Source organism: Phymastichus coffea, unplaced genomic scaffold (assembly GCF_024137745.1).
Source record: "Phymastichus coffea isolate CEN01 unplaced genomic scaffold, Cenicafe_Pcof_1.1 PCOF00055, whole genome shotgun sequence".
Taxonomy (NCBI): Eukaryota; Metazoa; Arthropoda; class Insecta; order Hymenoptera; family Eulophidae; genus Phymastichus; species Phymastichus coffea.
In genome coordinates this window covers 457050-481579 of record NW_026706866.1, presented here as the reverse complement: position 1 = coordinate 481579, position 24530 = coordinate 457050, and the positions used below count along the sequence as shown (strand labels likewise).

The window sequence follows — 24530 nt, the reverse complement described above, 5'->3', positions numbered from 1 at the left end:
AGAGGTTATGTTGACAAACGTTACAATACTGTCACTCACGCACACACAGATTATACTGTGTAGTTACGCTGTGTGCTTTTACTATGCACTAGCTGTTGCAGAATAGCTGAAATAAATATTATTGTTGTGAAAAACTTTGAAAACTAAACATTTTTTAATTCTGTGAGAGCAGATTTATTTAAAACTACGTTATTAAACTCAATTAAATTTTGAAATATAGGTAAATACGTTATAGTTTGTGTAATATGATCAACAAATGAAAGTAACCGGCAAGCGAAGGCCTATGGGAAACGTTTTAATTGTATTTTATTGTATTAACGCGTATTAATGAAAAAAGTTATTTACAAATTCACTAATTAACAAACAATTTGATGTAGGCATCAAATAAATTTGTATTATAATTTGTATAAACAGTTAAGGTGCAAACAACACAATTAAAGTTAGGTTATATTGTGATTTTCGTAATTTGTAAACAAATTAAATTTTGAGAACTGCGTAAGTTATCAAAGTAGAAATATGGTTGTCAGTGAACATATACATTTTTTTATATAATATACCATTTTACAGATACAATAAAAATTTGATTTAAAAGGAGATGATTAGTGGAAAATACCGTTTCAATTATATCCATGAATTATTGTGGCAGAAATGTTATTATATTATAAATATATTAGAACATGTAATGTCATAAACAAGTTGTCCAACATTTCTTATTCATTTTTTCTGCATCATAAACGTTCCAATGTTTTAAAATCTAGTAAGAAAGTTTGTGATACAAAATGTTTGATATTGTGTGTTAACAATTGAAATCATCATGGTTCCTATGAATTAATCACTAACATTGATTTGAATGCTTAGACACCACTTTTGTTACTTATTTACTAAATTTATTATCATATAAAGGGAAACGTAACAGCTAAGTCGATTTGCCCGATTGTGTTGACCAAGTCGGAAAAACGCCAAAATTGTATTTTTTTTTAAATCGTAAATAAAAACGGAATTCTTATTATCAAATTAAGTTTTTACGAAATTTATTTGTGCGGGTTCTACTTGCGAATGACACAAATTGTGCCCTTATACTGCGTAATTAATATATTTTTTAACAAACTGAAATTGGAATTGAACTGAAAATACTGTTAAATTTGTTGTGTGGTCCGAAGACGAAAAAAAAAGATGTTACAACTTAAAGATAATATTTTTTTCAGGTAATTACTATAGTTCAAGAATGGATGGTCGCCATATCACTAATCCTTATGAAGATTATTCAGAAGGCAAATCAAAAACGGTTCTAAATAACAGTGGCAAAGACGTTAGTACGAAAATTTATTAATAATTCTGTATACAAGTAATTTTAATGAAAGACATTACTGTTCAGATTAATGACGAATTTCGAGAAAAATTGACTGTAGGGACAAAATTATTATTACAAAGATTGGAAGATCATAAAAGATATTGGTACAGTAAAGATGATACATCTCTTTACACAGGGTTGCCTGGAGTTGCTTATACCCTTTACCACTATGGCAAATATTTTGAAGATCAAAATTATATTACTGTAAGTTAAAAATCTATGCTTTTAAGCAAATTAATTTACTTTATTGTATTTCATGTAGAAAATGTTTTTATTTATAGAGAGCTGGAGAATTAATAGGAAAATGTCTTGATGGGTTAAGAGGCAAAAGACATGTGACATTTTTGACTGGTAATGCCGGTCCTATTGCTTTGGGAGCAGTAATTTATCATTTGCATGTTGATAAAGAAGAGTCAAAAAATTTGATTTCTAAGTTAATTATTGAAATTAATTAGGTTGTCATTTTTTAAACTGTATTGTTAACTTTAATGTTATTTTTTTAGATTGAAAGCATTATCATCATATGTTGTTGATGATAGTAGCGGCTTGCCTGATGAATTACTTTATGGTAGGGTAGGATACTTATACTCATTATTGTTTGTGAACAAACATATATTGCCGGCTCCCATAGAAGAAGATTTAATCAAACAGGTTTGCTTACTTAGTATTTTTAATGTAGAATATTTGCCAACATTTACTATGTTTTTCAGGTAATACAATGTATATTGAGTTCAGGAAATAATTATGCAAAAGCTCGCGGGATCAATTCTCCCTTGATGTATATGTGGCACGATTCTGAATATTTGGGTGGAGCTCATGGCTTGGCTGGAATATTGTATTTATTATTGCAAGTAAATATCATTTTACAAGATTCTGTTTTATTTTATTTAAAGTTTTACATTAAACTATTGTAAAATATAATTTTCTAGGCTAAACAATACCTCACAGAAGATCAATTAAAAAATGAAATAGAGCCTTCATTACAATGGCTTGAGAAATTGAAATACCCATCTGGAAACTTTCTTTCATCTGTAGGCAGTACGACAGATAAATTAGTACATTGGTGTCATGGAGCACCTTCAATGACTATGTTATTCACTTTAGCATACGAAGTAAAACAAACATTTTCAGTTGTGCTTGTCTTTTTGAAATTACTATGACGTTTAAAAAAACACTTATTTTCAATTTTATTTTCCAAGATATTTCAAAAAGAGCAGTATTTGGATACCGCTGTGCAATGTGGAGAAGTTATATGGCAACGTGGATTACTGAAAAAAGGATGCGGTATATGTCACGGAGTTGCTGGAAATGCTTATTCGTTTTTAAATCTTTTCCAATTAACGAAGGTTTTTTATCACATTAAAAATAGTATTTTATTTTATTTAAAATAAAATCATGAAAACTATTAATTTCAGGATCCCAAATATCTTTACAGAGCTTGCAAGTTTGCCGACTGGTGCTTAGATTACGATACTCATCAGAGAAGACCAGCCGATCGTCCATTTTCTCTATTTGAGGGTATTTAATTTATGTTTAAAATATTCTCATGACTATGCACGGGAATAACGAATCTCTTTATAATATACAACATAATATTTTTTTTTCAGGTTTAGCAGGAACAATTTATTTTCTTGTTGACATTCAAAAGCCAAATGATGCTAAATTTCCTGGTTATACTTTATAGAATAGAATCTTATTAAAGAATTTTTCGCTTTAGTCATTTACTCACATGTATGCTTCATCTCATTAAATATATATTTTCTATTTTATTTCATACATAAATATCTTTAAAATTGAATTGTATTAGTGCTCCCAAATTTGATCATCATTTTTAAACGAATATTCAAAATAATATTCTTAGAAAACCCGTACGTAGAGTCTCCGAACCTAACATATTTTAAAAATAAAGACTATTAAGTACCACTTTATATTTTATTCTTATTCGAAAATACGTAAGATTATAATTCCTATTGAACATCAATTTTAAAATAAAGAGCATGACAATTTATTTCTTTGATATTTTACTTTAACATATTATGCATTTTTGCTGTAGAATCATAACAATAAGGAATAAGTCTCAAACTATCCAAATTACGTTAAAGCGGTATGATCTGTTGTTGATTTCTGACTTTATGGCTAGATATAGTGCGTGGAGCATTTTAATTACGAGCGTGCACTTCCATCGAACTTTTTATCACCCTTGAAGAGATAAGCTTCTCTCAATTATATATAAGACGTTGCACTTGGCTTCGTTGCTTTATTGACGGTTCGATAGCGTGACTAGACTGAAAAATGAACTGCACTAAATTATTCGTATCCAGACGAACGGTTTTACCTGAAGGCGTCAAACCGGCGGTTCTTGTTGTGTCTAACGGAATAATTGAAAATATAATTACTCTTAATAATGACAGTGAAATCAACTCAGCAATAGAAGTAATTTTGTTATCGTAAGAAACAAAATCTTGTTAAGGAGAAAAAAATGTTAAGGATAATCTGTCTTATTAGAGATATGCAGGGGCTGAATGTGAAGATTTTGGCAATTTAGTTTTAATGCCTGGTATAGTTGATTCTCACGTACATATCAATGAACCAGGTCGTACTCAGTGGGAAGGTTTTTGGACGGCAACACGAGCTGCAGCTGCCGGAGGAGTAACTACACTTATAGATATGCCTCTGTAAGATTACTTTATAGTTTCACGGAAAACTTTTATTTATGAAAATTTGTTTGCAGTGATTATAGTCACTAAACTGAACGCGCCTTAAATAAAACAAGGTAATTGTTGCGCAAAGAAATTACGAAAAGAAAGTGAACAGTGGGATTGTAATAACTGTAATAAGTTTTAACTTTGGTGAAAGGATTCTTTCTAAATGAGTGTATAATTTTCATAGCTAATTTTCATTTTCTTAAAATAAAGAAGTGAAATACAGATAAGCTCAAATTCTTAAAACCATTCAAAATTATTTTAATTGATTTGGCAGTCAATTTTACGACAGAAATGAATTGATATTAATTGTTTATGTGTGTTAACTTTTCAAAAAAAATCTTTAAATTCGATGTTATATTTCAGGTTTACCATTTTTGCATTTCAAACTTTATTTATTTCACGTATGAGGGGTATTCACTTTTATAAATGCTTTTAAAGATTTATTATATTATCCGAATTTGTATGTCATAATCAAAATCATCAACTGTAGATATGTATCGATAAATTTACGTTTTTTTAGTGCTCGCAGCACGTATTTTTTGTACACTATCAATCCTCGATGGAATTGCGTAAATATATGTGAGAGCTTATCAGAGAAACGGTAACCGATAAGATGAAATTTATCCACGTATAAAAAACGAGATATATGTAAAAAATCATCTAGAGAGCATTGACAGCAATGTCATAAAGACCATTGACAGCAATGTCACGGACGAGTATTGTTACAATAAGCTTATCGGTTTATTGTTTTGAATAACGAAATGCAGACAAAAATATAGATTCGCATAAATTTATCGCTAGTTTACAATGAAAATGCTACGATTTTACTGTAATAACATGCGCATATAATAAAACTGATATTACTGTGGCATTAAATAGTAATATCGTTTGATTTACAAGTTGCAAATATTACTTAACAGTAACAATACTTAAAAAATTTCTCGTTCATTGTACGATGGCTTTTCAGATATAACAAGCACCTCATTTTCAGTAAATATGTTCTCAATTTATATAGAAGTGATTATGTATAATTTTAAAATAAGCACAGCTGTGCGTGTCTTTTATATTATATATATATATATATATATATATATATATATATATATATATATATATATATATATATATATATATCAATGCGACCTATTTCAACTAAGAGCGGTATTATTTTCAATCAGGAATTCTACGCCACCGACGACAACCGTACAAAATCTAAAATTGAAAGTTGCTGCCGCGCAAAATAAAACATTTGTGGACGTCGGCTTTTGGGGTGGCGTTGTGCCCGGAAATCGAGTGAGCGAAATCGATCAACTAATAGCCTAGAATATGATATTCTAGCGCTGACAATTGTTTCCTTCGTTGTGCAGCACGAATTAAAACCACTTGTAGAGGCCGGAGTCGTCGGGTTTAAATGTTTTCTAATTCCTTCCGGCATCCCCGACTTTGGATACGTTCAGAAAGAAGATGTGGAGCAAGCTTTGGCTGAATTGCAGCACTTGAATACTACTTTGGCTGTAATGCATTGATAAAAATATCTGCAAATTATTTTGTGTGTCATATCAACTTGCTAACGTTCTATACTTTCATATCCTTTTCAGTTTCACGCAGAATGCGAGGAAGAGAAAGTCGAAATATCTCCACAAGGTTTTGTGTAACTCTACGCGTATGGTTATTTTAAAAATTTTAGAACCGCTTTTCAGAGTAGTAATGATTTTTCACTTGTCGATTGCTATAATTACATAAATGAAAATAGATAACGAACTATAAAAGATGAGATACCGTTATTTGTATTTTTGTTATAATAAGGTATAAAAATACCAAATTTTTATATAAAAAAATTATTGTTCCAGATGATCTTGCTAGTTATGGCGTTTATCTAAAAACCTGTCCCGAAATAATGGAAGTTAAAGCGATAGCAAACGTCAAAAACTGGTGTGAATCTTATAAGTAAGAAAAAACTTCTAAACGGCGTTTCAAATAATATATTTCGATAATCACGTAATCATGCAGATCTAATCGAGCGATTTTCTTTATCTCTAGGTGTCGATGTCACATAGTTCACTTATCATCGGCTATGGCATTAAGCTTAATTAGAGAAGCAAAACAAAAGCAACTGCCTTTGACCGCAGAAACTTGCTTCCATTATCTTTCTATATCAGCCGAAGAAATCCCCCCTGGTGCTACGCAGTTCAAATGTTGTCCACCTATTAGGAACGAAGCTAACAGGGTTTGTGATATTTTTTTAGTAAAAGATCATTTTATCGTGCAAATATTTTTAATAATTAATACACTACAGCCTGAAATAGTGAAATTATTTATCGTTTATTTTAAAAGATTTGTATTACAAATAAGCAGTATAATTTTTAATTTCGCATTTGATATACAACATTTCCACTGAATTATTCCATAAAAGTGTGAAAAAAAAAAAAAAAATTGTATTATGCAATGACAGGAAGAGCTATGGGCGGCTCTGAAAGACCATACCCTCGACATGGTCGTATCTGATCATTCACCCTGTACGGAAGATCTCAAGACTAAGGGGAATTACTTGACGGCTTGGGGAGGAATTTCTTCGCTTCAATTCGGCTTAGCACTGCTATGGACTGAAGCTCGAAAACGAGATTTTGGCTTGCAAGATATCGTTCGAGTCCTCTGTTCCGGGCCTGCTAAGCTTAGCGGCTTTGACAGTCGAAAAGGCTCTCTGCAAATTGGAATGGATGCGGATTTCGTTATGTGGAATCCCGATGAGACAATCGAGGTATTTGAACACACGACATTGGCGCATGATTTTTCGTGTTATTAACGCATGTAAATCAAAAATTGCTAAGAACGATTATAATTATTTGAACTGATTTTGTAGGTGCAACGTTCAGGAACTCTTCACAAAAATACTGTGCGTGTTCACGTTGTAATACATTATTTATCTAAACCCGATCAATGTTTCCATATCCGTGAATCGATACAAGCCGAAAGTAACGCAAAGCAATTGCATTTCAGCTCAGTCCTTATATAGGAAAAAAACTCTTCGGAAAAGTGTGCGCAACTGTCGTTCGTGGCAGCTTGGTTTACAAAAAAGGGCAGTTCAGCGATCAGCCACTGGGACAGCTTTTGCTGGAGGACGCCTTCTTATCGGAAGCATAATTACTGCTTCGTTACCAAAAGTTTTTTACATTAACAACTTATGTATGCCTCGAGGATATATTAAATATTTATCGCCGTCTTATCGGTGTACGAAAGTTTTTATAATCTATTGCGTTACTGAAAAACAAAATTACAATTGTCTCGACGATACGAATATACGATATTGAAGTGCAATATAAACAAACCTTAACGAAAAGCAACGACATAATCGATGACTGCAGCGCCGAATCGGTGACTCCGATTTTTTTCGGTAGTGCAGGTTGTCCTTGAAAATAACTTCGGAGCGTAGCTGAGCCGAATCATTTGAATCGTTGACGTCACATCGCCACTATTACGTCATAGCTGTATGATAATTTAATGGGCACATACATATGTACATACGTTAATCGCAAATTTTGCCTTTCATTCGATGCTGCTTTTCCTGTACCGCTAAACTCGCCTTTGTTCGACGACACTCATGTCGTATCGGCGGCTTTTCGCTTTTCACGCCCTGGTTGTTTATCAAATGATAAGACAAGCTTTTGGAATCCAAACTGCGAGAATTTTACTCATTTATATATATAAATAAATTGATGACTATGATATAAGACGAGGTGCAAATTACACCGAAAGACATCAGCATTCGACGAAACAAACAATTATAAATTTGTAAGAACTTCTAACCAAATCCTGTTTCGAATTTACTTAGCGTCTCGGAAACTAGTAGAATGAAAAATTTAATTAATCAAGTTTTCTAGCGCAAACGATCGGAGTTTGTTATTTCACGCGTGAACAAATCCACTGTAACATTGAACCAAAGACATTTCAACGCTTCGTAATACGATTCGATAGCTGATTTGTTTTGCCACAGGTCTGAGGAAGCAACGGCTATTACGACTATATATATATATATATATATATATATATTGGTATTAGTATTTGTATTCGAGAGGAAGAAGATGCCGTAGAGAGAGGGACTTTAGTCTCGTTCGTTGCACGTGTGCGTGATATCAGCCTTTCGCTCTCCCGGGCGCGCAGCTAACTCGCGTCATCGGCCGATGACGTCAGCGGCTCTTTCTTGCCCGGCGCGTACGTTGCCGAGTGAGAAACTTATGTACCAGCTTCGGATATTATTATAGGTTACGAGCACCAACGTGAGAACGCCCGCGTGTTCGCAAAACTTTCGTCTTCTTACTCTTGCAAGCCTGCCCCCCGTCCAAAATACGAAGTCTTTGCGCATTGCTGAACTTCGCACGCAGACACCTGCTCCCTCTCTTCCCGCGAACAAGTGAAAAAAAACAAGTCTGATCCGCATCTGGCTCCCGTCTCTCTCTTTCTCTTTCTCGCGTCAATAAACAGCGTGTAAGCACGGGCCACTTATATATAGCAGACGAGCGGAACGGAGAAATGGGATATAGAAAGATCGCACGCGCGCGTATTAATTTTCCGCGTGGCGATGCAGCGAGGAGGCGTGAAAAAAGAAGACACCGAGCTTTTCTGGGAAGATTCTAGAAGTCCATCGCTGCCTGGGCAGCGCGAGCGAACTTGTTGCGCTGTCTGTCTCTCTTTCTCTCTCTCTACACATATGAGTCATTCTTCGTCAATTTTTCCACCTGCGTGATGTGTTGTCGCGACTCTCTCTCTCTCTCTACCGCATGAGAAACAAGAGTGCGAGAGATAAGCGCCGCTCGATTGTTCGCGCGGCAAATGTTTAATTAAGGCGAGCGCGCGGGCAACCGCGATCAATTTGTCATGCTATATGTACACGCCAAGCTGTGTCTCTATGTAAACAAGCAGACGGCCAATATCAGTCGGCTGTGATACAAATGTCGAAGAAAAAACTAGCTAGTCGCGCCAGAGCGATTGCATGTGTCTTCAATAATCGCGAAAGAAAAGCCGGAAAAGCAGTGGTGCGTACAACCTTCAAGGTGTTTTCTCGAGAGAGAGGGAAAGAGAGAGAGAGAGAGAGAGCTGCCTGTACGGGATTGTTTTCCAACACGTACACATGTACACGGAGTCGCTAGTCGATAAGAGGCTGCTCGTTGTAGAACGAAACTATATAGAGGGTTTACAGGCTTCGAGGGAGTCGTAAATTACTCCAACCGTGGGTGCGTACGTGTGTGTTGCGAAGGGAGGGCTACACGCGCCGAGGGTGAACAGAAAGTAGTTAGATGCTATTGGGGCGCACGTGTGCGTGCGCGTGCGGACAGGCGAAAGCGCGAAAGAAGGCTGTGGACGGAAGGGGGAGTTGCTGCTCGGGTGGGGGTCGGCGGCCATTTTGTTGGTGACGCGCAACTCGGAGGTCGTGGGCTCCACCAGTGACGAAGCCACTGGAGTTTTGACGTGGCTGCTACGTACCTGCCCGTTTGCCCACTCCGATTGCAGCAAACTCGGTGACGAGAAATACGTAACTGGTAAGTACCCAGCTGGAGAATAATAACAGTCGGGCATGGACCGCGCTCTGCCAGCAGCTATTAGCCCCGCAGCTATTAGTCGCTGCTGGCTCGACACCTAGGGAGTAGACCTTCACTGTGCTACTCTCTTCTGCACTTCTTTCTCGCCAGTTCTCTTTGCTGCTGTTGCTCCGAGTAGTAGCCGACGACGTATCTCTCTCTGTCTCTCTCTGTCTATCTCTGTCTATCTGTCTCTTTTTCTCTCTCTCTCTCTTTCTCTCTCTCTCTCTCTTTCTCTCTCTCTCTCTCTCTATCTCTCTCTCTCTCCTTCTCTCTCTCTTTTTCTCTCTTTCTCTCTCTCTCTCTCTTTTTCTCTCTCTCTTCGGCTCGCGCAATGCCGCCGGAGAGAAACGAGCGTGACACTCGCCAAAATAATAGCTAAGTCGCCACGAAGTACCCGGACGGACGAACGGACGGATTGACGGACGGAGGAAAAGCGCGGGCGTCCGCCCACCCGCACGAGTCCAACCTCGAGGACGGCTTTCGTCGTGCTCTTCCTTTGTATTCCTGGGCGCTGCCCCTGCCGGAGATGACAGCTTTTACATCGTGTAGTGTATGACCACCGCTTCGGAAACTCCGAACTTGTACCAATCGAACCAAGCATCGCCACACATTGTTTACCGGGCACCACCAACGTCCAGCACCACAGTGGCAACTCGCTATTTTTAGACACCTTCGTTCTCTGTTGCTGGCTATCGCGCCTCATACTCGCGCGTTCGCTTATGTAAAAGCCGCTCTCTTTTTCGCGCTCTCTCGTTCCCGTCCATGCCTGCGCTACCGAGTTTTTTCTTGTTACTGGAGCTGCCGTAACGAAAGAACTTGAGCATTGACGATGGCGCGATTTACAGGGCACGCGGTCCCCGGGTTATGGAAAGCATGGTCGAAGAAAACGGATCAGCTGTGGACCCACTGGCGCAGGGATCTCAAAGCGGCGAAACCGCACCGACGATTGTAACATCGGTACAGTCCTCTTACAATACTACTAACCATCAGCAGCTCAATCAACTGACCGCCTCCACCAGCATTGTGCAACTTGCGCTGCCCTCTCCCGCTAATGCCCAGGTATACAGGATACAACTCCTGTGTATCGTACTTCCGCCCCTGCCTGTTTTTTGTATTTTCTTACCTTCTTGCAATTGTACCAAATTTTATTTCGCAATATATTCGTTTTCATCAAAGCATTGCCCTCAAGTCAAGCATGTCCTGTCACCATCCATACCATCCTCAATATGTTCGCATAATGCTGGTATTATTTCTCTTCGAGTCGATAACAATAGTTTCGCAATCTTTTGTCCTTTTTGCTCAAGGTACCAAGAGCGACAATTTTATATAGTGCACATTAATGTTGTATACTGCTCACTTTAATGTTAGCTTAGTTTGTTGTATAAATCAAATTCTGTTTTTCTAATTTCTGTTTTTACTATTTATCAGGTACAATCAGTCATACAACCTAATCAACAGTCAGTTATTCAAACAGCCACAAATATTCAACCTGTTGCCTTGTCCAAAGGAAATGTCATTCTTGTCAGTAAACCTAATTCAGTCATTCAAACAGCTCAAGGAAGTCTACAAACACTACAAGTATTGAATCAGTATATTTGTTTTATCAAAATTTCTTACAACTCATTATTGTTGTAAAAACAATTATTACAGGTTGTTGAAACGGCCAGTGATGACAGTTATTCTGATGACGAATCCCCCAAGAAAAGGAGAGATATGTTATCAAGACGACCTTCCTATAGGAAAATACTAAACGATTTAGGTGGTGGTGAAATTGCTGGTAAGAATTTTTCTATCATTACAATTAGCTTGAGTATCTTATTATTTTTTGCCGATTATATAATTTTTCAATTTGTGTAAAATTATAATATACATTAGAAAATTAAAGCCTTAAGCAATTTTTCCATTTTAATTTTTAATTCTAAACTATCGGTGCATGTCAGTTCATACTACCGATAAAAAATCATTGGATTTTTGGTGATAGGAAAAATGATAATGGATTTATTGCTAAGGACGAAAATGCCATACCAAGCTTTTTCTTAACGTGATAATATTTTTGAGCTCTGGATTAACTCACTGGTACTTGGAATCAACCATTACATTCCCAATCCTAATGTGTTGTTTTGCACTCACTATGTATTATTGTTTTATTTGTGTATGATCTGACTGCACAAAAAAAATTTTTAATAAAGTGTTCAGTGAAAATTGATTAGATATATGTACATTATTATTCTAAGTTAAAATGTTACTTATATTTTATATTTTATGATTCACGTATTTGTTTCTGAATCTAAAGTATTAATTTTTTTTGCAATATTATCAGATTTATTACTTTAACAAAGTTCAAAGTAAGTTTTTCTCAAACTGAATAAAAAAAGGGGCTTCCATTCATTCGGTGTTACAGAGACTCGTTTGCCCCATTTAGAATCTTCTTCTGAATGTGACTCTAATGTGGACAGTGAAGTGTCTTCCCATTCACTCCATTACCAAACAGGTTGGTTAAATTTACTTGCTATGAAAAATATCAGCTTTCCTAGTTACCCGTAATTTTCCATTCCTGTGTTCAATTGATTGTGTATACATTGGTTATTCCTTGCAATGTTCACATGTCTGGTCTGTCCAATGACATTGAGAAAGAATATTAATTAATTTCAAAACTTGGTGTGGCACTGTCGCTTATGGGCTTGAATATTGTTCAATATTTGTAATAGTCTACATCTTTTCTTTATTCCAGTTTTGTACATATAATTGAAATTACAGTTCTTTTACTACATTAGGCTTGAAAGTTAGAAGTAAATAAATAATCTTTTGTTTTATGATAGTCATACCTGCAGGAACTATACAAATAGCAACTCAAGGAGAAGGTGTACCGGGTCTACATTCATTAAGCATGAGTAACTCAGGAACAGCCGGGGGCACTATAGTACAATATGCACAGGGGCAAGATGCTCAATTCTTCGTGCCAGGTTTGTATAACTTGAGTTTTCACATATAGAACAATAAGCTGTAGAATTCTTTTGAAAATAGACCTTACATTTCATTGTATCCTCACCACATAAAGTTTAATGATTCTTTGTGAATTCATGCTAATCCTTGTTTATAATATATGTGAATCAATAAAAAAGTATGATATTTTAGCAAGTGCTGGTCACGGGGTTGTTGTTGAAGATGCGGCTAGGAAGAGGGAAATGAGGCTTCTCAAAAATAGGTATTTTGCAGAATTTCTATTTGAATGCCTTTAAGTGATAGTAGAAATAGTGTATTGATTTTATTATTAATTTTTCAGAGAGGCAGCGCGCGAGTGTAGAAGAAAAAAGAAAGAGTACATAAAGTGTTTAGAAAATAGAGTTGCAGTGTTGGAAAATAGAAACCAGACTTTAATCGATGAATTGAAAACCTTGAAGGAATTATACCAACATCAACAAAAAACCGATTGAGGTTGGTACTTGCTTCTGTGGTACCGTATCTTCATGAAACCGTCGTTTAACAATGAATCTGCACACATGCTGACAATGTCCATTATCATTGATGTTGTGCTAAGAAAAATGTACATGCACTTCTAGATAAGTGTTTCTTGTAACATATTGTATTTATGTACAACTACAAAGGCTTGTGAAACTTGCTATTACTAAAGCGAGAAGCCAAAGTTTACACACAATGCAGAAAACAGTCATACGCGATTAAAGAACATCTTATTTTGTTTGTTTTTTTATATATATTATTACGAACCATTCACGAAATGAATTGTTATGAATAAGACGTAAAATACTTGTCTTTAGTAAGTAGAGCAGTGTTTTTGAAAAATGAATCGCGGAAATTCATTATTTTGCCATATGTACACATTTCCCATTATTTTTTTATTATAAAAACAAAACTCGATGTTTATTTTTTGGATAAAAAAAGGATTAGAATACTTTTTCTTTGTTTTTTAACTCGAAGAACTTTTATTATCACCTAATAGTTAACTTTGTTTTCTTTTTTTATTTATAAAATGAGACAACATCAAAGAATTTACTATTTTTTGACGATGTTCAAGGTCGAACAGTGGTTTGAAGAGATTTGTTATGACTTTTTTTTCACTTCTTCACTGCATAAATATAAAAAAAAACGTCCATGCATTTGTAATGGAAGTTTTGGTTTTAAAAACTATTGAGTAAAATACTACCAATAGCTAATAGTAACCGAGAATATTGTACAAATGAAACAAAGGTATATAATGTACTAAACTAAAATGTACTACTATCGTGTTATGATTGAGAAGATAATATCTCAGTAATGAATTGTATTTTATTATCAACAGTCTATGTTGAATATTGCTTAGAGCATCCATACAACTTTGTCACACTTATAATTATTGTGTTGCACTACTCGGTTGAAAATCATTAAAATGCTCTGAACCGAATGAGACACATTTGTAAAATACAGATGTAATATAAATTTGGAGTGCCTTGCAGATTATAGTGTATGTACCTTTGTGTGCATATGCATATAAATAGAGAATATAAGAATTTACTAGCATATATCAATTAAATAATAATGTATGGAAAGATATTTTTAAATAATTTAAAGCTAAACGTTTTACGATAGATTAAAACGATCTGTAAAGAGATTTTTTGGAGTAAATAAGCATAAAGATGTTTGTATGTTCTCGTTAAGCTAATATTTCACAAAAAATTTATCATTGTGTAAACAAAAAAAGTTGGTGTAGGTTACGTATATTTGTTCAAATTTTACTTTTTATTTTACCTTAAATTATAGTTCCTTCATTGTGCGTTGGGCGCATTTGTGTCGAACATGTTATCATTATAACTAATGTAAAAAAATGTGTCCCAATGTATAACATTTTTTAATGGAAAACTCAGACTCAATGTGACAACAGGTATGTATATACCTACTAGCAAAACTATTGTTGAAGAATAAAACACTCATTTATGCATTAAAACGGATAAAAAGTATGATAAAAAAGACAAGTTTATTTAAGACGTTATTTTTGAAACATGAATTGCAACTAACTGATACATTTTTATCCTATTTTTTTTTGGAAAAAAGAGATCTTTATGAAGATTAAATCTCACTTGTAACTATATGTATAGTATGTGTATATCTTGGTTATTGCGCTTATACTCTAGAATACTGTATATAGAATATGATATATGTATTTTTACATATCATTGGCCTTCTTAAAAAATATAGCTTCTAAATTTATTAACATTACATCTTATTCGTTTCCTGAGCAACAGATTATATATATATGAATATATATCGACCAAACCATGAAAAAATGCAATAGTTGATATAAATGAAAAGAGAAAAATATATCTGTGGAAATAATTTTGTATGAAGGAAAAAAAATAAAAGATGTATATGAAATTATAGAATAAAATTCGCAAATCATTGATCAAACGGTATGATTAAATTTATTTTGTTTTTTTGTCCAATTCTAATGAAAAATTTGTATTTATAAGCTAAATGTAGATACAACTAATTTCTATTTGATATTTTGTAAATATATAAAAATTAATTAGGTATTTGTTTGTAATACCACAATTTGTCAGACAATTAAACAAAAGAATTTCAAAGTACAATTTTAATAAATTTATTATTCTTGAAAACAACATTCAATGAACACCTGTTCACTTTTTCTCAATTATTTTCCAGCTCGAATGCTCGTAATAACAAACAATAAACATTACTTTCTACAATATTTGAGACAACCAAACACTGAGTGTATCAATTTGTTGCTGAACTGCTGCAAAACTCGTACCTCCGTAAGTTTCGTACTGCTCAACACTGTTCTCAAAGTTCCAGATTTCTGCGACATTTTCGTCAAAGAAAGGGCTGCAAGAAAAAGGTTTCAATGTGGCAGTGTCGAAGGCGCTTTGGTACCAATGGAGAGTGGACTCACGAGAAAGTTTGCAGTTGTGAAAGTGGAATCTTTTCTATAGGAATCTTCTCCGTCTCGGAAGCGCTGACGATTTGGCCGACGATGTGATGAGCATTTCGGAATGGAACCTAAATGAAGCAATTGGAGAGAAAGAGGAACTATTCACTGGAGAAATGAAAGGTATATATTGGGACTCACTCCTTTCTTCACAAGATAGTATGCGAGATCGGTAGAGAGCATATCGAGAGTCAAGGCTGCTCGGCACTTGTCCGGATTGACGCTGAACGTTGCGATGCTGCCGTGCACCAGTTGCAGCAGCTCGTAAATCGTATCGAAAGACTCGAACAGTGCCTGTTTGTCTTCTTGGAGGTCCTTGTTGTAAGTGGACGGTGTCGCTTTGAGGGTCGTCAAGAATCCGACGCACTGGAGCAACAAGCGCGTGAGTGAGAGCGAGGGAACGCGAGCTTGCAAGCTACGCAATACGTGCCTTGCCGAGCAGCGTGCCAGACTTGCCGCGAACCAGCTCCATGCTGTCCGGGTTTCTCTTGTGCGGCATGAGGCTGCTGCCGGTGGAGAAGCCGTCGGACAGCTTGACAAAGGCGAACTCCTGGCTGCTGTAGATGATCACGTCCTCGGCCAGCCGGCTGAGGTGCATGGAAAGCAGCGTGGCCCAGTACAGAAAGTCGGCTGCAAGCCACCTAGCGATATACGGCTGAAAGTCGAGCGCGGCTCGCGGCCGCGATCGTCAGTCGCGCAACCCACCGACGAAATCGCGATCGCCGACGGCCTGCATGCTGTTCTCGGTAAGGCCGTCGAAGCCGAGCGAGGTGGCGAGCAAAGCCCGGTCGACGTTGAACGGGTTGCCCGCTACGGCTCCGCTGCCCAGCGGCATGATGTTCAGCATTTTGCGCATCTGGATCAGCTTGCTCGTATCGTTCTTCAGGCTCCAGGCATAGCTGCGGATCAAAGCATGCACGTGCATCATCGATCGCCTGTCGGAGCTCTGCCGAACGATTCTTGCCTCAGAATCCAGTGACTCCAGCGGATCGGTTGAGCGCGCTGCAGATGCGTGTATCCCGGCATTATGACGCTCATGTTCTTCACTGCTTGCGACTGCAGCAGCTTCGAAACGACCAACGTGGTTACGATAGTTCTGGTAGTTGCGCGCTACATCAATCGAACGTCGCGCGTACCTGGATGATGTCGACCAATACGGCTATTAAGACGTCGATGGATTTCCGAAGCCAGAGCTTTGTATCCGTGACAGCCTGGTCGTTGCGGCTCCTGCCGGTGTGAAGCTTGCGAGCGCTGTCACCGATCAGCTCCTTCATCGGTGTGTCAAACGCGCCTTTTATTGTCTATGGCTGAAACTCGCCACCAATTTCACTTACCGTTAGCCGTCTTTCTACAGCGGTATGAATGTCTTCGTCGTCTGCTCGCAACACGAATTGCTCGTTCTGCCATTCTCTGAGAATCTATGGAATGGGATAAGATTTGATTAGAAAGAGAAGATGCGCTCGCAGCAGGAGTGTCGATGCATTTTTATTTACGTGTCGAAGGCCTCTATTGATGAGCACCTGCTCATCTTCGGTCAGTAGCTTTGCTTTGTGCAAAGCTGCCGTATAAGCGATGCTGGCCTGTCAACCACATGCCAATCGAAGGCTCGGAATGAAAGCGAAACTTCCAGTTGATAATGCGATTAGAAGTTTATACCTGAATGTCTTCTTCGTACATACGTTTGTCCAGTCGGATGGATGAGTTAATTTTGTTTAATATTGGGTCAGTACCTTGTTGAAATCGGCCACCCCACAATTTTTCACCTTTGCGCTGTTCAGTACACGATTGACCCCGTTCCCGTTTTGTTGGTTGTTAGAAATACAGTTATTCCAAAGCAAATGGTCATTGAAACAAGTAGCAAACGATACCAAACGAATCACATACATATTATTGTAAATGAAATTTCAATGAAATTCATAAAAAATTGTATAAATGTAGTACGTAATATACTGTATGATTTAATTTTAAAGGTCGGGTTTTACGTTTTTATTTTTTCACTCTTTTTGCTTGATCAACAATATCTAGGTTCATTATCTCATTACTTATAATTATAAGATTATAATCATTACTCGGTTATAATGAAGTTATTAATATTCAGAATTAAGTAAAATCAGAATATTCCAAAAAAACGTTCAGTGAGTAAGCTGATTTAAACTAAGAAAATAAATGATTCTTAAAATCTCGTAGCACGAATTATAGTAAAAAAATGAAGTTCAATAAAATTTATTGACTGTATTGCAGAACAGAGTTTAAAATTATTTCAATTTTAAAAAGTAGATTAAATTTTGACTGCTGCATATACACAAATAAGCAAATAATGATTACCTCTGTCATATTGGAATGATTGTTACACTACGTGTAGCAGACTTGAATAAGAAGTCTTGACGAAAATGTGAGGTTGAATGTCATGAAATAACACTACGGACTTGATATGCTTATCTTTTTCCTTCTATTGAGTGGTCTTATCTGATAATTTCACTTTCCCTCTCTCTTTCTGTTCAAGAAAGCTTTACATAAATAGTGAAAACTGTTAGATAAAAAAAACTTTGATTGATGTTCCAAAACAAGTTCAGAAAATACCTATCACCGACTGATTTCTTATGAGCCATTTTTGACTTATATATTTCGGAAATATTTCAATCAAACGATATTTCTGATGCACTTTATTATTTTTTCTTAAACTGAAATATTTTTTGATAAATATGAAATCCAAACATTAAATTGTCTCTTCTATTTGGATTTACTAAAAATTGATTGCAATTTTTAGTTATTTAAAAGGAATCATAGTCTCATCACGTCTTTGTTATATTGGCAAATTTAACAATCAATTCAAGTTTTTTAATAATATAAATCACGTTATTTGAAAACCAATCTGGTATAAAACTAATTCCTATACAATTCCTTAAGTTCGTTTCATTCAGTAAAGAACAAATTGGGATTAGGATCAGAGTTTTAAATAATTGAAAATGCACTGACAATTTTCTCTGTAAGCACATTTTTTCAACAAGTATCATACATTTTTTTTTATATTTTGAAGTAAAAAATATACTTCTAACAAAATTTTTTTATAAATATGACTATTTCGACTACATATAATATGTCAGTGAATCTATTTTCGTAATTTCAAAACAATAATAATTATAAATGTTACATACTTTGTTTCTGATTTTATAAAGTTCGCAATAAATACATATTGCTTTCATTCATTTACAAAATACAAGTGGAAGAAATCATCGCGCTGATGCATAACGAAAGTAAAGCACTTCCATTACTATACTTCATTTTTATTTTATTCTACGGGAGACTCAAATTGATGAATTTGTAGTAGGTACGTGAGTGAGCACTTGGAAGTGAAATTATAGTATGACAAAAACTGATTACTTAAAAATGAATGACGACACTGTTGAGTAAAGAATATAATAAAAAAAGTATGTTAGTACATAGATCAATATAAAATAACAACGTACAAGTTTATACTTCATTTTTAATGCGAAAAAATTAGTTATACAATAAAGAAATTATTTTTTCATGTCATATCTGTAATGTAATTATAATCTTTGATAACATGTCATATGTATTACTAATTTAAAAATAAAATAGTTTTTTATTACACGAGGTTCGTATGACTATAGTATTGAAATTCGATTTAATATTATACAATTTTTTTAATACAACTCAAGTCAAATTCATTTCATGAAGCATGTACAAATACCATTTCATACACTTACATTTAATAATATTATTTTAATAATATTTATATTTTTACAGAGTATAGAAGTAAATTTATTAATTAGTGCCAGAAAACAATCCTTAAACGGACGTTCCGTGTCGGCCAAGTTCGATATAATTTTATTGAACAGAAAAACTATGACAGTATTCAAGTGAAACAAAATTCACAAATGAGTGTTTAAAGTTTTATACAAGTTTGTCAGGTAAAATTCATGTGTTATAAATTAAAATCAATACGCTGAAATTTGTAATTATTATACAATTTACTGTCTGAATAGTTTTCTCTACATTTGATGTTGTAATCTAACCGACCAAGTTTTATCATTAGCTTTGATATATGCTATTGATTTACTAAAATTAAATTACCAAAATCACTCTGGATCACTCTGTAACATTTCCCCATTAGTTACAACCAAAGAGCTCTCTTCTTCGTTGTATTCATGAGATAGAAGACTTCCTCGTCGTGACTTTTTCTTATAAACCTTTTCGTCGTCACTATTTGGTGCACTTTTGTCCCTTTTTGTCCTATCCCTTCCCCTTGTTGTCCTTGTTATCACTTCTTCCCCGTTTGTCTTGCCACTACTTTTGTTATTAGTTTTAGTCCTTAACGTCCGTTTATTAGTCCTTGATTCTTCATCTTCTTCACGTTCACTCAATAATTCATTTTCTACCTTAATAATTAAAGCTGCTGAATCGCTAGAGCTTTCGTCATTTTGTTGTTCTGATGGCTGTATTTTAGACTCTGTCCGTTCGGGTTTGTCAACACTTGCACATTCACTCGATGCGGATTCCGCTGGTAAAGGTAAAGGAGGAGTCCGAGCACCTTTAAACTTATCACTCTCTTCAATTTTCGAAGGCTTAACATCTACAGTTACATGTTCTTCTGGTTCTTCCTTTTTAATTGGCGGAGTATGAGGTGATAAACCATTTGTTAAATTATTTTCAGTAGTAGTTTTGAGTGATGCATTTTCTTGTTGCAATAGAGTTACAGATTCTCGCGCTTTTCGCAATTCTTGTTGCAAAAATAATATCGTACTTTGCATACCTTCAACATCTTCGTCAAGATCTTGTAAAAACTCATCTAGTTCTAAAAATATATACAAATACAAATGTTAATATACGTGATGAATGAGCATATCTCATAAGAAATTTATCTATGCTAAATTATGGATCACTTACCAGATTGTGATTTCTTAACTTCTTCACTAAAACTTTTTTGTAATGCAAGTTCTCCTTCTAGTTTAGCTGTCCGGCCACTAGAGATCATTCGACCTAAATCTTCATTTTCTTGGTATAATAATCTACATTTGGCCATTAATCTTTTACCAGTATTGCTAAAATGGAAAAAAAAACAATGCATAAAGATCATTTGTAAAAACCACAAAAAATAACATGAATAAAATAAATATTATACCTATCTGGAGTAAACTTCCAAGCACTCAATTCATTTTGGGTATCTTCTAATTTTGCTTTTGTTGTGACCAATTCTTGTCTTAATCTTTGTATGAGAATATTTACAGCTGGATCAAGTAAAGTAGATCTTAGTGCACCGGAGGATGGGACTTGAGAAGCTTTCATTTCGGACATTTGATTCTATTTATAACAAACAATTATGGCATTTGTATTTTTTTATAAAAATGATGTTAGTAATATAATTCACAATGTACTCACTACATATTCTTGAATCTCTTGTTCTTTTGAAGCTAGCCTTCTTACTAAAATTTTTTCTCTATGTGATGCTTCTCCATACTGTTGTCTGTACTTTTCTGTTGACTCCCTCAGGGATGCAATGTTGCCTATAATAAAAATGTTCATATCCATAAAACTTTGACATATTAATAGTATTTCATTCATCGGTTACTATTTATTAAAATTAGGACAGTTAATCTATTTTTAGACGTAGTAAAATGATACTTTTAATAAACTATGGCTAAGAATATTATTTTATAGCCTATCAAACCAGTTTCAGATTCACTTTTCTAAAACGTAAAAGTAACATAGCTAATGTCCTATATGTACTGATATTTGATATGTTCATTGGTTAACATAAAATCTAATAAAATGTGAGTAAAAGCATCAAACAGATAATTGTAAATTGTATCGCAGTGCAAATTTAAGAATAGAACTAGTTGTAACTTGAAAATGGTTTTGTAGTAACACATTCGATTGACGCATACTTTGATTACATGTATCGGTGATATTTCAGCACTGGTTACATCACGGTGAGGTGCTGTGTATTTCTATCATTGACGATTGTAGCAGAATTGGTTCTTACTCCTCCACAGCATTATTGCCTTTACATCATTTCACTTTTAGAATTCTAATACTTTTCATTAAAATGTATATGATTTTAGTATTTTTAAGATCTTTTGCAAAATAAAATAATATGATCAATTAATAGTTAACAAAATTAAAAAGAATAGTGATCTAATATTGTGCAGAAGTGATAAGTGGCAATATGTTTGAGATGAATGAGTAGTACTGTTTTGTAGATGAAGAATTAAAATATGGACCCAAATGCATCTTCTATATAACACACGTTCCAGTTTGCACTTGTAATGCAAAAACAATTCAATTTTCACAATACAGCACTGATCTAACGTTGGTAACTGTGATATCACTAAATACTTTTGAAATTGGTTGTGGCACTATAAATCACAAACATTCCACACCAAATAAAATTTTTATAATCACTTTTTAATGACTACTCACGTAGTTACTACACAGCACATCACCTTCCTAATAAAATCACATAATATTCAAAGCCAAGTTTGGAGATCTATGAAAATGTTGAACTTGATTGTAAAAAGGATAAACAACACTAAGAAGTGTACGTTGTGAATTTGAAAATAAAATATCACTAAAAATGGAATAAACATTTTCATCTGTACACAAACTGAATGTTTCTCTTGTGAGAAAGAAATGGTTGCCAAGTAGAGATAAAGCTTGGCAGTTTTTAAAAGATAACTGTAATGAGTATTTCTCACTGTCAAGAGAGGTCTTAGTACCTTCCATTGTTGTTGTCTGCGTTTCTAGACTTTCCACATACAAGTCCTGCTCCTTCCATTTAGCTAGCAGTTCATCTTTGGTTAAAGATTCTAACTGCTGTTCACTAAGCTTAACCCTTCGAGCTTGTCTAGGAGAGCGAGGGCTAGTAGCTTTACCACTGCTCATACTGTGAGGACTGCGAGATGAGCATGGTCCTGTCGACTTAATTTCGCTGTTTTCTTCTGCCATTTTGATGGCTGTCAGATTTTACCCAGTAAATGAATTCCCCTTGGAATTTTATGTTATTTTTTCTTGCTTTGCACTGTTATTTTCCTAATAGGCAGCACATTGAGGATCCTAAAAACAGAAGATGGACCAGTTAAAATCTAGAAGAGCGTGATGAAAAGAGTTGGGAAAAATGAATGTATTTCTGGTTGTTGATAATAGTTTAGAGACCAGCGAAATAATCTAATAAACCTGTAATATGGTGCTAAGGGATATGGGAGAAGAGGTGTCAGGGTAATGAAAATTTGAGTTTAAGACAAAAAAATCTGCGTTATCTCCCTCACTCTCATACACGCACCCATGCGGTATATCGGTTACAGAAAAATAGAGACACGCACACAAAACTCAACTTTCTGTTGCTTCTTTCCTCGACGGAGAGTAGACAGAGAGTGACAAAAGGGGGAGGAACAAGAGGAATTCAACAGCAGCAACGGCAGGGGACTTGAGGAACCTTGCACTTTCTCTCCGCGAGTCTCTCCATTATGAACATCTGTCTTTTCTTCTCTTTCTCACTCGCACTCTCTGGTTCTCTGTCTTTCTTTCGCTCTGTTTCACTTTGGAGTAGGTGGTCTCTCTCCGCCCGAGGGCGAAGGCAGTGTAGCGAATTTTTGGCGCGTCGGCAACGATTATGCGTGCACATATACAGAGAGCACATACGGAGACAGACTCGTAGATTTGCTTGCTGGCGCACTAGTTCGGTTGGCGGAGGGAGAATAGAGCGCGCGCGGCGGCAGCAGCGATAGCGGCGGCGCTACTTTTTCCGGCAAGCTGTGTGTATTGGATTGGTGGTAGGTACTCGCCTCTTTCGCCTTGAGGCTGCTTGTTGTCAGGGGGACTGCTGCTGCAACTGGCTGGCAATGTCCAGAAGACCAGTCAACGATCTCGGCGACGAGCTGTTTCGACAGAAGCGCCATTTTACACTAACATGTCCGATATGACAACGACCACGGCGACCGGAGACTTTACGCGACTCGCGTTCGATCGAGCTGCTGACATGGGTAGCCACCACACGCTCACAAATACACTACTCGACTGATCGCACATACACTTTGCCCACCTTCTACACATATATCTAGTATGTATGTACCTATACTTGCAAACGGGCGCTGCTTGCTAGCTATACGCACGCTCCTCCTCCACCTCGTTCAGCCAGAGTTGCCGTGGTCCGTGGAGCTGAAGACTTATTGAGATGTCGTTTCGAGCGCTCAGAATTCAGAGCTCAGACCAACGGTGTGCGGCCTATTTTAACATTAGGTGACGTCACAGGACTAGCGTTCGTAGCACGCACACTCATTGCTCTGAACGCTCGAAGCGGTATCTCAATAAGTCTCCTATCCATCTGCTCACGGCCCATGACTGGATATAACACAGAGTCAATTCTCTCTTTTCCATATCGGATAGAGATCCTTCCGAGAACGTGGTCACTGACCGTCAGTTTCCCTGCGTCATGTACGGAGTAGCCCACACTGGAGTAGCCTTGAATTAAAATTTTAATCTTAATTTATTGCTGTAATTGTAGCCCATTGCTAAGTGCGAATATGCAAGTGAAAATCGATGAGAATCTAATTCTCCAACCTTCAACATGGTAATAGCGATTAGTCACTCAACACTTTTATTAGATTTTATATATATAGGTATGATGATACTATATTACTATATATAGTCACTATGCGCTCCGTTCGATGTGTTCTAGTAACATATAAATAAATATTTATTGTTAACGTATTTTAACCTTTTCTTTTTTACTGCAATCCTAGTCTGTCGATTCAAATCATTTGTTGACTTATCTGAAAAAATTTCAATTTGAACGCTAAAGCATTAATGTATATGAAAATACAGATCGAATGACAGTGAACTTCATTGAGGTCAATAAACAGCTACAACTTTTTACCTGCTTCGTTGAACCTAATATTTGTAATTATGACTTTGAGAACTTTCTATTAGTGAAAAAGGACAGC

General features: G+C 35.7%; 5 protein-coding genes across 13 annotated transcripts; 3 read left to right on the top strand and 2 right to left on the bottom strand.

Annotated features, from left to right (window-relative positions):
• The first annotated feature begins 80 nt into the window (after positions 1 to 80).
• LOC131665954 (glutathione S-transferase LANCL1) lies at positions 81 to 3230 on the top strand. 3 transcript variants are annotated; one of them, XM_058938239.1, is made up of 10 exons: positions 81 to 220; positions 1206 to 1309; positions 1376 to 1555; positions 1633 to 1784; positions 1855 to 2002; positions 2062 to 2202; positions 2281 to 2463; positions 2551 to 2697; positions 2787 to 2869; positions 2959 to 3230. In XM_058938239.1, exons 2-9 carry the CDS (start codon positions 1226 to 1228, stop codon positions 2865 to 2867), a joined length of 1116 nt encoding a protein of 371 aa, XP_058794222.1. In that variant the 5' UTR covers positions 81 to 220; positions 1206 to 1225; the 3' UTR covers positions 2868 to 2869; positions 2959 to 3230. The 3 variants fall into 3 exon arrangements, with proteins under 3 accessions (XP_058794222.1, XP_058794220.1, XP_058794221.1); XM_058938237.1 differs by having other exon boundaries at positions 2767 to 2869; XM_058938238.1 differs by lacking the exon at positions 81 to 220 and adding an exon at positions 679 to 757 and having other exon boundaries at positions 2767 to 2869.
• Positions 3231 to 3643: 413 nt separating this feature from the next.
• On the top strand, positions 3644 to 7170 carry LOC131665972 (allantoinase, mitochondrial). Its single transcript, XM_058938275.1, has 8 exons — positions 3644 to 3784; positions 3857 to 4026; positions 5235 to 5349; positions 5424 to 5570; positions 5655 to 5700; positions 5907 to 6003; positions 6097 to 6283; positions 6509 to 7170. The coding sequence occupies exons 1-8, from the start codon at positions 3644 to 3646 to the stop codon at positions 6857 to 6859; spliced, it is 1254 nt and encodes a 417-aa protein (XP_058794258.1). The 3' UTR covers positions 6860 to 7170.
• Positions 7171 to 9367: 2197 nt separating this feature from the next.
• LOC131665915 (cyclic AMP-responsive element-binding protein 1-like) lies at positions 9368 to 15033 on the top strand. 4 transcript variants are annotated; one of them, XM_058938163.1, is made up of 8 exons: positions 9368 to 9590; positions 10478 to 10691; positions 11061 to 11210; positions 11283 to 11409; positions 12034 to 12123; positions 12452 to 12595; positions 12768 to 12837; positions 12916 to 15033. In XM_058938163.1, exons 2-8 carry the CDS (start codon positions 10497 to 10499, stop codon positions 13064 to 13066), a joined length of 927 nt encoding a protein of 308 aa, XP_058794146.1. In that variant the 5' UTR covers positions 9368 to 9590; positions 10478 to 10496; the 3' UTR covers positions 13067 to 15033. The 4 variants fall into 4 exon arrangements, with proteins under 4 accessions (XP_058794146.1, XP_058794147.1, XP_058794148.1 ...); XM_058938164.1 differs by lacking the exon at positions 12034 to 12123 and having other exon boundaries at positions 9372 to 9590; positions 12916 to 15029; XM_058938165.1 differs by lacking the exon at positions 9368 to 9590 and having other exon boundaries at positions 9620 to 10589; positions 12916 to 15028.
• On the bottom strand, positions 13995 to 17978 carry LOC131665914 (argininosuccinate lyase). The gene is made up of 11 exons (XM_058938162.1): positions 17896 to 17978; positions 17227 to 17340; positions 17064 to 17150; positions 16905 to 16988; positions 16707 to 16838; positions 16535 to 16635; positions 16276 to 16469; positions 16001 to 16200; positions 15712 to 15936; positions 15535 to 15641; positions 13995 to 15467 (listed from the first exon to the last, which is right to left on the bottom strand). The coding sequence occupies exons 1-11, from the start codon at positions 17902 to 17904 to the stop codon at positions 15326 to 15328; spliced, it is 1395 nt and encodes a 464-aa protein (XP_058794145.1). The 5' UTR covers positions 17905 to 17978; the 3' UTR covers positions 13995 to 15325.
• Positions 17979 to 18557: 579 nt separating this feature from the next.
• LOC131665909 (pre-mRNA-splicing regulator WTAP) lies at positions 18558 to 23928 on the bottom strand. Of its 4 annotated transcripts, none has more exons than XM_058938157.1 (6): positions 23660 to 23928; positions 22308 to 22644; positions 20971 to 21095; positions 20714 to 20892; positions 20479 to 20633; positions 18558 to 20386 (listed from the first exon to the last, which is right to left on the bottom strand). In XM_058938157.1, exons 2-6 carry the CDS (start codon positions 22534 to 22536, stop codon positions 19671 to 19673), a joined length of 1404 nt encoding a protein of 467 aa, XP_058794140.1. In that variant the 5' UTR covers positions 22537 to 22644; positions 23660 to 23928; the 3' UTR covers positions 18558 to 19670. The 4 variants fall into 4 exon arrangements, with proteins under 4 accessions (XP_058794140.1, XP_058794137.1, XP_058794138.1 ...); XM_058938154.1 differs by lacking the exon at positions 23660 to 23928 and adding an exon at positions 22911 to 23651; XM_058938155.1 differs by lacking the exon at positions 23660 to 23928 and adding an exon at positions 22923 to 23651.
• Between the last annotated feature and the right edge of the window lie 602 nt (positions 23929 to 24530).